At 40.5% G+C, this 12,295-nt stretch overlaps 1 protein-coding gene across 1 annotated transcript; it reads left to right on the forward strand.

Moving 5' to 3' along the window:
* The first annotated feature begins 8,618 nt into the window (after positions 1-8,618).
* On the forward strand, positions 8,619-9,555 carry LOC110152878 (olfactory receptor 4D1-like). The gene is given in 2 exon segments (XM_020916692.2): positions 8,619-9,116; positions 9,118-9,555. Coding segments are annotated over 2 exon segments (936 nt in total).
* The last annotated feature ends 2,740 nt before the right edge of the window (positions 9,556-12,295 follow it).

Here is a 12,295-nt window from a genome sequence, read left to right on the forward strand (position 1 = left end):
ATCCTCTTCTCTTCATGTCCTCAATCTTTCCCAGCATCAGGGCCTTTTCAAATGAGTCAGCTCTTCACATCAGGTGGCCAAAGTATTGGAGTTTCAGCTTCAACATCAGTCCTTCCAATGAACACCCAGGACTTATTTCCTTTAGGAAGGACTGGTTGGATCTCCTTGCAGTTCAAGGGACTCTCAAGAGTCTTTTCCAACACCACAGTTCAAAAGCACCAATTCTTCAGTGCTCAGCTTTCTTCACTAAATGGCAACCCACTCCAGTGTTCTTGCCTGGAGAATCCCAGGGACAGGGGAGCCTGGTGGGCTGCCATCTATGGGGTTGCACAGAGTCGGACACGACTGAAGTGACTTAGCAGCAGCAGCAGTAGCTTTCTTCACAGTCCAACTCTCACACCCATAAATGACCACTGGAAAAACCATAGCCTTGACTAGATGGACCTTTGTTGGCAAAGTAATGTCTCTGCTTTTTAATATACTGTCTAATTTGGTCATAACTTTTCTTCCAATGAGTAAGCGTCTTTTAATTTCATGGCTGCAATCACCAGTCACAGTGATTTTGGACCCCAGAAAAATAAAGTCAGCCACTGTTTCCCCATCCATTTGCATGAAGTGATGGGATCTAATGCCGTGATCTTAGTTTTCTGAATGTTGAGCTTTAAGCCAACTTTTTCAATAATCTTTTAATGAGTATTGAGGGCCCACAGCTTAAAACTCAAACTCTTAAAAGTGATCTAATGGGTTAATTCAGGGTTGACATACATGCTTACATACATGTAACTCCCTCTCAGTATGTCACACCAAACTTTAAAATGTAGGCTCTGTCTGCCTTTGTCATCGGTATCCCTGTTACCCAGGACTGATTGTTGTTCAAGGAATCCATAGTCTCTCACATATGCCATATGCTTGGTTATATCTGTAGCTTTGGGAATGAATTGTGTTTCCTGAAATACCTTCTATAACCTTCTCAACTTAGAAGTCTCCAGATATCACCTTTTCTGTGACTCCTTTTCCATTTCTCCCATGCAGAATTAACTTCTAACTTCTCAGGGTTCCAATAATATTTTATAAGTTCTCTTAGTTATAGCTTTTATCATCTATTTACTGTTGTCTCACTTACTTAGATTGTAAATTCAGTTATTTAGTAGCCCCATCATCTAGAATAACAACTCTGATCTAGCAGTTGCTCAAAAAGCTTGCTAACATAATGTATGAGTAGGTAATTGTGTTATCTTGTTCAGTGTGACCACGTAGACAATTTTGTGGTGTATTCTGTTATCCTTTGCTTTCAGCATTCTCCCTCTAAATCACAAGACCAAGTTTTCACTTGGTTGTGAAAAGCTTGGTTTTGCACATGCAACTTGAGGAATCTGTTTTCAATACCTCATTTTCCCTGCATTGCCTTTTGATGCCCTCATCACATTTATGAATTACTTCTATCAAGTCTATATCATCTGTTTACTCTCTCCACCCTCCATCAAGTGTTTCTGGATGCTTCTTACAGCCGTTCTATATATAGGTGAGGAAAGCCTGGATCTCTTACCTTCTTTCAGCCCACAATGGTAGAGAGTCTTCATGTCTAACATCTTCTTGAAGATCCTTTTTCTGCTTTAGTTTTAGTTTACCAGCCACTGCCCATACATCACATGTACAACAAGGGGTGTGACCTAAGGAGGAGGGAATACTCTCAGGGAGAAACTACTGGACTCACTCAGGAAACAAGGCTGGGCCGATTACCACTGGGGGCAAGGGAGCAATGGGAGTTATTAAAAAGTTTCAAAATGCCTCAAAAACATATATTCATTAAGAGCTATTCCCTTGGGGTCAAAAGGACCAAGGGCAATATAATTTTTTTGACAGTATAATTTTATAGATTTGTAAAATATAGGATTCTCAGGCCAAGATTCAAAAGGACAAGAGTCTCTTCAAAAGAAACCAACTCTCTGAAAGTTTTAAAAGAAATTACTTCTTATAACAGTGGTTCTTACCTGTGAGACAATCACCTGGAATGCCTCTTAAAAGACAAACGACTGTGCTCCTGCCCCAGACTTTCTCATTTAATTGGTCAATGATAAGGCCAAGAATTTGCATTTATAGCAAGTTCTCAGATGATACTGATGCCCCTGTTCTGGGGACCACACTTTGAGACCCATGGACTTTCTCATCTGCACAGGGACAGCTCTCTGTTGTGCAATCTTTGAGCCTGATTTCTTTCCTTCTTCTTCTTTTCATCTTTTTCTCTTACTTTTAAGCCTAACTGATATTTTCCTAGGGAAATTTGTAGGTGGAAAAATACTTGTAGACTACAGTGTTAACTTACTGCCCTGTAAACCTTGTCCCTTATTTTGCCAACCAAAGCCCCCAAATTGATTAACCACCTGTACCGATGTCAACATTCTTTACATGTGAATTCTTACCACCTCTGGCACAAGGATTGGTACAGGAAACCCACTTTTTTTTTTCATTATGAGGAATTGCTCAAAATTGGAATTAACTGGCATTGTAATTTTGATGTGCTGTAAAAATTATCTGACTTCCGTTAATCTATATTTCTGTCTTTGTGCCAGTACCATACTGTCTTGATGACTGTAGCTTTGCAGTATAGCCTGAAGTCAGGAGGGTTTATTCCTCCAGTTCCATTCTTCTTTCTCAAGATTTCTTTGGCTTTTTGAGGTTTTATATGTTTCCATACAAATTGTGAAGTTATTTGTTCAAGTTCTGTGAAAAGTACCATTGGTAGCTTGATAGGGATTGTGTTGAATCTATAGATTGCTTTGGGTAGTATACTCATTTTCACTACATTGATTTTTCCAAAACATGAACATGGTATATTTCTCCACCTATTTATGTCATCTTTGATATCTTTCATCAGTGTTTTATAGTTTTCTATATATAGGTCTTTGTTTCTTTAGGTAAATTTGTTCCTAAGTATTTTATTCTTTTTGTTGCAATGATAAGTGGGATTCTTTCCTTAATTTCTCTGTTTCTTCACTGTTAGTGTATAGGAATGCAAGGGATTTCTGTGTATTAATTTTATATGCTGCAACTTTACTGTATTTATTGATTAACTCTAGTAATTTTCTGATAGTATCTTTAGGGTTTTCTATGTAAAGGATTGTCATCTGCAAACAGTGAGAGTTTTACTTCTTCTTTTCCAATCTGGATTCCTTTTGCTTCTTTTTCTTCTCTGACTGCTGTGGCTAGGACTTCCAAAACTATGTTGAATAGTAGTGTTGAGAGTGAGCACACACCTATGGACACCTTACCTTTGACAAAGGAGGCAAAAATATACAATGGGAAAAAGAAAATCTCTTTAACAAGTGGTGCTGGGAAAACTGGTCAACTGCCTGTAAAAGAATGAAACTATAACACTTTTGAAAACCATACACAAAAATAAATTCAAAATGGATTAAAGATCTAAATGTAAGACCAGAAACTATAAAACTCTTAGAGGAAAACATAGATAGAACCCTCTCTGACATAAATCACAGCAAGATCCTCTATGACTCACCTCCCAGAGTAATGGAAATAAAAGCAAAAATAAACAAATGGGATCTAATTAAACTTAAAGGCATTTGCACAACAAAGGAAACTATAAGCAAGAAGAAACTTCAGCCTTCAAAATGGGAGAAAATAATAGCAAATGAAACAACTGACAAAGAATTAATCTCCAAAATATACAAGAAGCTCATGCCACTCAATACCAGCAAATGAATGACCCAGTCAAAAGCGGGCCAAAGAACTAAACAGACATTTCTCCAAAGAAGACATCAGTTCAGTCCAGTCACTCAATTGAGTCTGACTTTTTGCCTCCCCATGGACTGCAGCATGCCAGGCTTCCTTGTCCATCACCAATTCCCAGAGTTTACTCAAACTAATGCCCATTGAGTCAGTAATGCTATCCAACCGCCTCATCCTCTGTCACTCCTTTCTCCTCCTGCCCTCAATCTTTCCAAGTGTATGGTCTTTTCCAAGGAGTCAGTTCTTCACATCAGGTGGCCAAAGTATTGGAGTTTCAGCTTCAGCATCAGTCCTTCCAATGAATATTCAGGGATGATTTCCTTTAAGATGGACTGGTTGGATCTCCTTGCAGTCCAAAGGACTCTCGAGAGTCTTCTCCAACACCACAGTTCAAAAGCATCAATTCTTTGGCACTTAGCTTTCTTTATAATCCAACTCTCATATCCATACATGACTACTGGAAAAACCATATCTTTGACTGGACAGACCTTTGTCGGCAAAGTAATGTCTCTACTTCTTAATATGCTGTCTAAGTTGGTCATAGCTTTTATTCCAAGGAGCAAGTGTCTTTTAATTTCATAGATGCAGTCACCATCTGCAGTGATTTTGGAGCCCAAGAAAATTAAGTCTGTCACTGTTTCCGTTGTTTCCCCATCTATTTGCCATGAAGTGATGATACCTGATGCCATGATCTTAGTTTTCTCCAGGGGATCTTCCTGACCCAGGGATCAAACCCACGTCTCTTGTCTCCTGCATTGGCAAGTGGGTTCTTTACCACTAGCACCACCTGGGGGAAAAAACAGAGCTTCACATTTTTTAACATTCCAGAGGGATTACATTTTGCTAAGTATAAACATTTGTTTCAAAAGAATTCAGACCAACCTGGAATCTCATGTAGAATAGAAAGCTATTTAAGAAATATCAGTTTTTATTATTTACTGAGGTTATGAAGCCAGTTAATTCCAATTCTGAACAGTTCATCATATTAAGAAAATACAAACATTTCCTGTACTAGTGCTTATATGAAAGGAAGGATTTCATTGAGTACTAATTCATATATAAAGTATGCTAGAGTTTTAAAATGGTGCAATAATTGCATATGGATGAGAAATCAATCTTGGGATCTGGTTGACAAAATGAGTTTACAGATTTGTTTCCAATGTAGTGTACATTTTCCCACCTATGACATCATCCAAATTAAGATCTATTAATTTTTTTAAAAGTAAGCTATCAATCGAGTTTTTTTTTTTTATATTGTGAGAAAGAACTGTTCACTGTGTTGATGAGCTTCCCTGGTGTTCAGTGGGTAAAGAATCTGCCTTCAGGAGACCCAGGTTCGATTCCTGGGTTGGGAAGATCCCCTGGAGAGGAAATAGCAACTCACTCCAGTAGTCTTGCTTGGAAAATCCCATGGACAGAGTAGCCTGGTGGGCCATAGTCCTGTGGGGTCACAAGAGTTGGACATGACTTAGGGCCTAAACCAGCACCACCGTGCTGACAGAGAACAGTGAAACTCAGAGTCAGTCAGTCTCAAACTGTGGTTTCAGAGAAGCAGCAGCATCATCACCTGAAAGCTTGTTTGAAATGCAAATTTTCATGCTCCAACCAAGACCTCAGTTCAGTTCAGTCGCTCAGTCATATCTGACTCTTTGCAACCCCATGAATCCCAGCACGCCAGGACTCCCCGTCCATCACCAACTCCTGGAGTTTACTCAAACTCATGCCCATCGAGTCGGTGATGCCATCCAGCCATCTCATCCTCTGTCGTCCCCTTCTCCTCCTGCCCCCAATCCCTCCAAGCATCAGGGTCTTTTCCAATGAGTCAACTCTTCGCATGAGGTGGCCAAAGTACTGGAGTTTCATCTTCAGCATCAGTCCTTCCAACGAACACCCAGGACTGATCTCCTTTAGGATGGACTGCTTGGATCTCCTTGCAGTCCAAGACCTACTACATCAAAAATTCTGTGTGGGCATTTCTGAGTCTTCATATCCATTCTAGGTAATCTAATTGGTACTTCCAAAACTCCCAGAGATTTTGATTCTTTTGGAGAGGTTCTGTTCTTTCTGATCTTGGTATCCTAATCCAACAATTTTCAGTGTCTTTGGTGGGTTTTTGTTTGTTTTTGTTTTGTGGGGTTTCTGTTATTTTGTTTTTGATTACTTCTTTGTTTTTTGGCTTCAAGATGGCCTTTCAAATAATGCTTTTGAGAGACCTAGAAACTTATTAACAGGTCCCATTGTTCCCTCATCCCCAGCAGGACTCATTCCAAATCTGCTTCCTGAGCCCAGTTCAATCATTTCTCCCTGAGGAGATCCCCTCTTCCCCAAGGCCATGCCCATGAGTCATGTGTGTGAGTGATGGCAGGGATCAGGAAGCTGTGAGACTGCATGGGGGAGGACCTCCCAGAAAGTGTAAGACATGGTCTCTCTTCTTCCACTCGGTGATGAAGGAAGGTGAGAGCCTGAGGTTTTCCATACCTGCTGATAGGAAAATAGTCGTTAGGTATTAAAAAACTCCTGCTGGAAGGTGAGGAGAATAAGCCAGTGTCATAGACTTGATGGTACTAAGTCTAAGAAAGAGGAGAGCCTTGGAAGTAATTTGGAGGGGGCACTGTGCTGTTAATACAGCGGCTTCATGTTACATGTAAAACCCAGGAATTTCAGCAACTGAGCATAGAGCTGGCCTTATGAGAAAAGAAACAGGATACTTAAACTCACTAAAAATACTACACATAATCCATCACCTACTTAATACATTATTTGGCAACATTCACTGAGCATGTGCTGTTATCAGAGTTGCCATTCTAGTTTCTGAGGTTACTAATATACTGAAATCATGATATAGTTGATTTAGGGGAGAAGCTGAAAAAGGAAACAAATGATGATAAATATTATTGGGGTATGTTTTAAATGCTTAAAGAAACTTGAGCAGTGGGATTTTTTTCTGCAAGGGAGGAAATGGTGATAGGAGTGATAGAGAGGGTAATGTTAAAGGTGGGCTTTTCTAAGGTTGAGATGAGATGGTAGGGAAGAAAATTCCAGGAAACAAGCATGGAAATAAATAAATATGTTATCATGTTTAAGACTATAATCCACTAAAGAGCAAGTTGTTTATCAGAAGTACAGATACTAATTAGAAAGGCATATGGAGGTTTTGTTTTATAGCCCTGTATGACAAGTTGAGTTGCATGTGCAAGTGTAAGTATGTATTTCTCCCCGACTTGATCCACAAAATATTGGATGTGGCTTCTAAGGGGCTCTGGTGAGCATCACTATAAGGGGTGAGAGAGGAAAGTGATTGGATCAGCATTTAGAAAGTTCTCATGGACAGCTTTGTAGAAGGAAGAGTGGAGTGAAAGCAAATTGAAGTGAAAAAATAAGAAGAGAGTAATGTGATCAATAATAGAATGCGTGAGGTCAGGTGGGAGAGAGTGGGGGCTGAGACGAGGCAGAGAGATGAGGAGAGAAGAGAACACTTGACCCTCACCTGTCACCTCTATCTCTCACCCTGAGAGTCCTTCTTCACCTTGTTCACATTTCCCCCCTTGCCCCACCATCTTTCCATCTCTCCTTCCATCACCTCATCTCTCCTTCCTTCACTCATTTTATTCCCTTATTTTCCTTCCATATAGTTTGCTTCCTTCCTTTAGAGTTTTCATCTATTTCTGTTTTTTTCCCAACATTTTTTCTCTTCTACCCTTGGATTCAATATCATTTTCTGAAATTGCTGTCCTTTCAGAAGAGTTCTAGTCTTCAAGCAATATATTCATCATTTGTTTCTCCACTAATGAAATAGTTACTCCTCTGACTCTTGTATCTACCTGTGATCGGGGGGGGGGGGGGCTTACCCAGTAAGGAGCCACCTACACTTGGGGATGGGGAGAAAGGAAATATCCCAGGGTGCAACTGTGTCCAGAGGCTCCCCTTCCAGGACCTGCAAATACAAAAGCTTTTCATGCACCCAGAGACTCTGATTCTGGGAAATACTGAAAGTAAAAGAAGAAGGGGGCAGCAGAGGATGAGATGGTTAGATAGTACTACCGAGTCAATGGACATGAATTTGAGCAAACTCCAGGAGATAGTGGAAGACAGCGAAGCCTGGCAGGCTGCAGTCCACGGGGTCACAAAGAATTGGACATGACTTAACAACTGAACAACAAAAGCAGTTAACATCAGGTACCTATCACGCACTATGAACAAGGATACAAATTGTGAAATCAAGACCTATGTCTTTAACACAGTATAGCTGAATAGTGGAAGAAAAATCATAGAGAAATGAAATGTTTGTTAACGCTATGATGTGTTAACTGTTTCATGAAAAACTTCTGGTACAAAAATGTGTTGATATTAAAGACTAGAAAAATGGAGGAGGTCTTTAGAGCTGGAGACTATACAGAGGAGACTGATTGCATTTATTATTGCAGATACTGTTATAGGAAATTTATGTATTATTTTATTTAATTCCCTAGACAATTCATAGGGAAAACATTTTCTTATAGATGTAGAACCTAGGACTCAGATTAAGTAACTTGCTGAGAGTCAAATCTCGAGGAAGTAGAAGCTTGGAATTTTGACTGTTTCTATTGGACTCCAAGGGACTCTTGGACTCTTGCTACCTCTGTTACACTGAATATTTGAAAGGCAGGTTGCACATGTCTTTTGACGGCTTTACGCTATTTCATGAATATGTATTCCAGCACCAATTAGTGAACCGTCTAGAGAAGGACTACTTAGATCGTCACCTGGTATTATGATATGCACATGAGAATGTCCATCTTCTGGACTTGGACAAATCATTTTGAGCCCCTGAGCACTTGAAAGGTGAGCAGCAACATCAGACAGTTTGTGTTGCTTAGGTGAATGGAGAAGACACCATGGCATCAGGGAACCTCACATGTGTATCAGAATTTGTCCTCCTGGGGCTCTCACAGACTCAGGAGCTCCAGCTCTTCTTGTTTCTGGTGTTCCTCTTTGTCTACACCACCACTGTCATGGGAAACCTCCTCATCATGATCACAGTGACCGCTGATTCCAGGCTCCACACACCCATGTATTTCCTGCTGCGAAATCTTGCTGTCATAGACCTCTGCTATTCCACAGTCACTTCTCCAAAGATGTTAGTGGACTTCTTGCACAAGAGCAAGACCATCTCCTACCAGGGCTGCATGGCCCAGATCTTCTTCTTCCACCTCTTGGGAGGTGGGACTGTCTTCTTCCTCTCAGTGATGGCCTATGACCGCTACATAGCCATCTCCCGGCCCCTCCACTATGTCACCATCATGAACACTCGAGTGTGTGTGGGGCTGGTGGTGGCTGCTTGGGTAGGGGGCTTTGTCCACTCCATTGTCCAGCTGGCTCTGATGCTCCCATTGCCCTTTTTGTGGCCCCAACATCCTGGATAATTTCTACTGTGACATTCCACAAGTGCTGAGACTTGCCTGCACAGACACCTCCATCCTGGAGTTCCTTATGATCTCCAACAGTGGGATGCTGGTCTTCATCTGGTTCCTCCTCCTTCTGATCTCTTACACCGTCATCTTGGTGATGCTGAGGTCCCACTCTGGGCAGGCGAGAAGGAAGGCAGCTTCCACCTGCATCACTCACATCATAGTTGTGTCTATGATTTTCATTCCCTGTATCTATATCTACGCCCGGCCCTTCACTCCATTCCCCATGGACAAGACAGCATCCATCAGCTACACTGTCTTGACCCCCATGCTCAATCCCATCATCTACACCCTGAGGAACCAGGAGATGCAGGCAGCCATGAAGAGATTAGGCAAGCACCTAGTGATTTCCAGCAGGAAGTGAACTTAAAATAGGTTGACTTTAAATGACAGATCTTCCCTCTGAACTATTGTTTTTCCATGTGAGAAGTGAAGAAAAATATTTATTGAGTGTAGCAGTTGAGATTAAGCTAGTATTTCTACAGACCTTCTCCTGTGTCAGGTGTTGTGTTTATGCACTTTTATACTTTTGTCTCATTCTCAGAAAACTGACAGTAGATATGTTATTTTTACATTAAACAGTTTGCAAGTGAAAAAACTCAGAGAGAACTGACTTGCTCAACGAAGAAGAGAAAGTAAGGGGCAGAGCCTGGTCAATAGATGGTTCCTCTGACTCAAAGTTTTGAAGCAGGAGATGTGGAAGGAATTTGAAATTCAGGATCTCATATAATCACTAGGGAAAACTTGGAGAATTCCTCATCTGTGGAAGAATATCTGTGATGAATGGCCAACACTTTCATCTGAATTCTAGAGCAATCACATTTTTTTCCCTGTTCCCTGCCTCTATGCCTCATTCTCCATGGTGGTATTTTGGAAGTAATCTTATTTTTAATATTTTTCATAAACAATGAGTTTTTATTATATAACTTTTTTTCATTTTTAATATTGTCTAAATATTTCCCATAAGAGTATTTTCCTTTGGTTTATTCCTTTTCTACCAAATGCTCCTTGGATAACCTGAGAATTATTTTGCTTTCTGCACACGATCTTTACATCACTTGCATGATATGGCTAAAAGGAGCATGCTGTAGTACGGTTGGGGAACCAAAGCCAGAGAGGGCAGGGCAGTGTCTACTAGTGGCCCTGATTTAGGTACCGGTTCAATCCAAACCTGCCACCTCATGGGGTTTTGCCTTTCTCTTTGACTTCCTACCCTGGAATGAAGGCTTTCTTGGGGTTGAGGAATGTGCTGTATTCGTCTTTAAATCCTCTTAGCACCTAGACATTATCCTATTCAGATAAGCATTTCTAGTTTTTCTTGCATCCTGTTCTTTCCCTTTCAAGTTCAAATCTTTTCATTTGTCCCTGTATAACCAGTATTTATTTACCCCATCTCTTTGAGGTATGTTTCCCTTTGTGAAAGTCTTGGACAATGTATAACATTGCTCCAAAGTTAAGAAGATAATAAAAAAGTTTTCTTGTTTCTGCTTCCCTCCCAGCAACGATCCCATTCAGGAAATAAAAGCTATAGGCTCTCTAAGCCATCAAGGCAGCTTCGAGTTCATCCTTTCTTCACTTATACTTCCCTGCCCTATTTCACACATTTCTCCCCATTCGTAGTGGGTGAGATGACAGGAGAGAAAATGGACTCTGTCATATTCGATCTGGGAGGTCCCACAGAGCAGTGTTTTCCTATTCATGGTAAAGTCCTTTAAATATTTGACAATACTTTTCTCATCTTCTAATTTGTCTCTTCTCTAGATGCAGCATCCACACTCATTCAATTGTTCCCATTGTGACAGGTTTCCTGAGTCCAACATCCTGACCATCTCCTCTATATTTACTCTCATATGACCACAAGCCTTGTAAAATGTGATGCTCAACATATCACACAGAATTCTATGGGAGGACGTGAGCTCTTCTGGACACTATGATAGTCCTCTTTGAAATATATATCCATAAGGATGCTGTTGATAGCAAGTAGCAGCATAACCAAATCACAATGGCTTAAAGAATGAGATTATCTCACTTAAGAAGATTAGAGGATAGGCAATTCTAGAGTTGGTTAATTCTTCGGTTCTAACATTTTAGGGGCCTGGGTTGGCTGCTCTATAATTCCCTGTCTTTCCCATCATGATGGTAATGTGGCTGTTAAAACTAGAATTATCATATCTTTATATCCAAATAGTTCAGGAAGAAGGAAGAAGAAGGGCATTCACGTGCTTTTTCTAAAAAACCTGGGGTGAAAAAATGTTTCTTCCAGTACCATTCCCACATTCCAGCAGAATTTCCTTATGACTTCTTGGCCAGAAACTTGGGTCATATGGTCACCCCAATCTACAGAGGAGGATGGAAAGTGAATGGCTGGTTATTTCATCCAGAAAGAAGGGGATTGAAAATGACAATCAACAGTGGCTGCCACATGGTAGAAGCCCCTGGCAGCAGGATGGTAGACATGAGAGTCAGAAATCTTGACAATGAACAAAGTTTGTCATGGACAGGGTCATAAAATCAAATGCCTAAAGGAACTGACAAGTAACATTAAGACATTAAGTGGGCCCAGTGAACCTAAGGTGAAATAGATAGTACACATCCAGGCCAGTGGGCTCTTTCCCATCCTTATGTGGAGCTCCAATATCTAAGTCTTTACAGAACAACCAGAAGGATTTTATTTAGAGATACAAAATAGCTCCAGAGAAATAGTCCAGGCCATCTTTCCAAATTGGCCATCTTCCCAAACTGGCGTTTAGGGATCTTCTGACAAAGCAACTGATCTGATCATCCCAAACAGAAGCCTCAATGAATACAGCTCTTTCCATGAGAATTTATGCCTTTAAGACATCTCTCATGGAAGTTCTGCTGTGTTTATGATGTGAACACAAATTTATTGACCCTAAACTATCAGGTCAAGTGATACTCTTCAGTTATTTTGTTTATATGGTTAGTGAAAGGAACTCTCTTAAAAGTTGCTGATGGAAGGCTGTAAGTCATTCCAGTGATGGTAGGTTAATTATGATCCAGAAAAAAATATTATGGTCCAGAGATGACTTAGCTTCTTCTCAGCCTCATTAATCTCTTGATCTTGCCATCCCACTTGTATTTAT

Source organism: Odocoileus virginianus, chromosome 17 (genome assembly GCF_023699985.2).
Source record: "Odocoileus virginianus isolate 20LAN1187 ecotype Illinois chromosome 17, Ovbor_1.2, whole genome shotgun sequence".
Taxonomy (NCBI): Eukaryota; Metazoa; Chordata; class Mammalia; order Artiodactyla; family Cervidae; genus Odocoileus; species Odocoileus virginianus.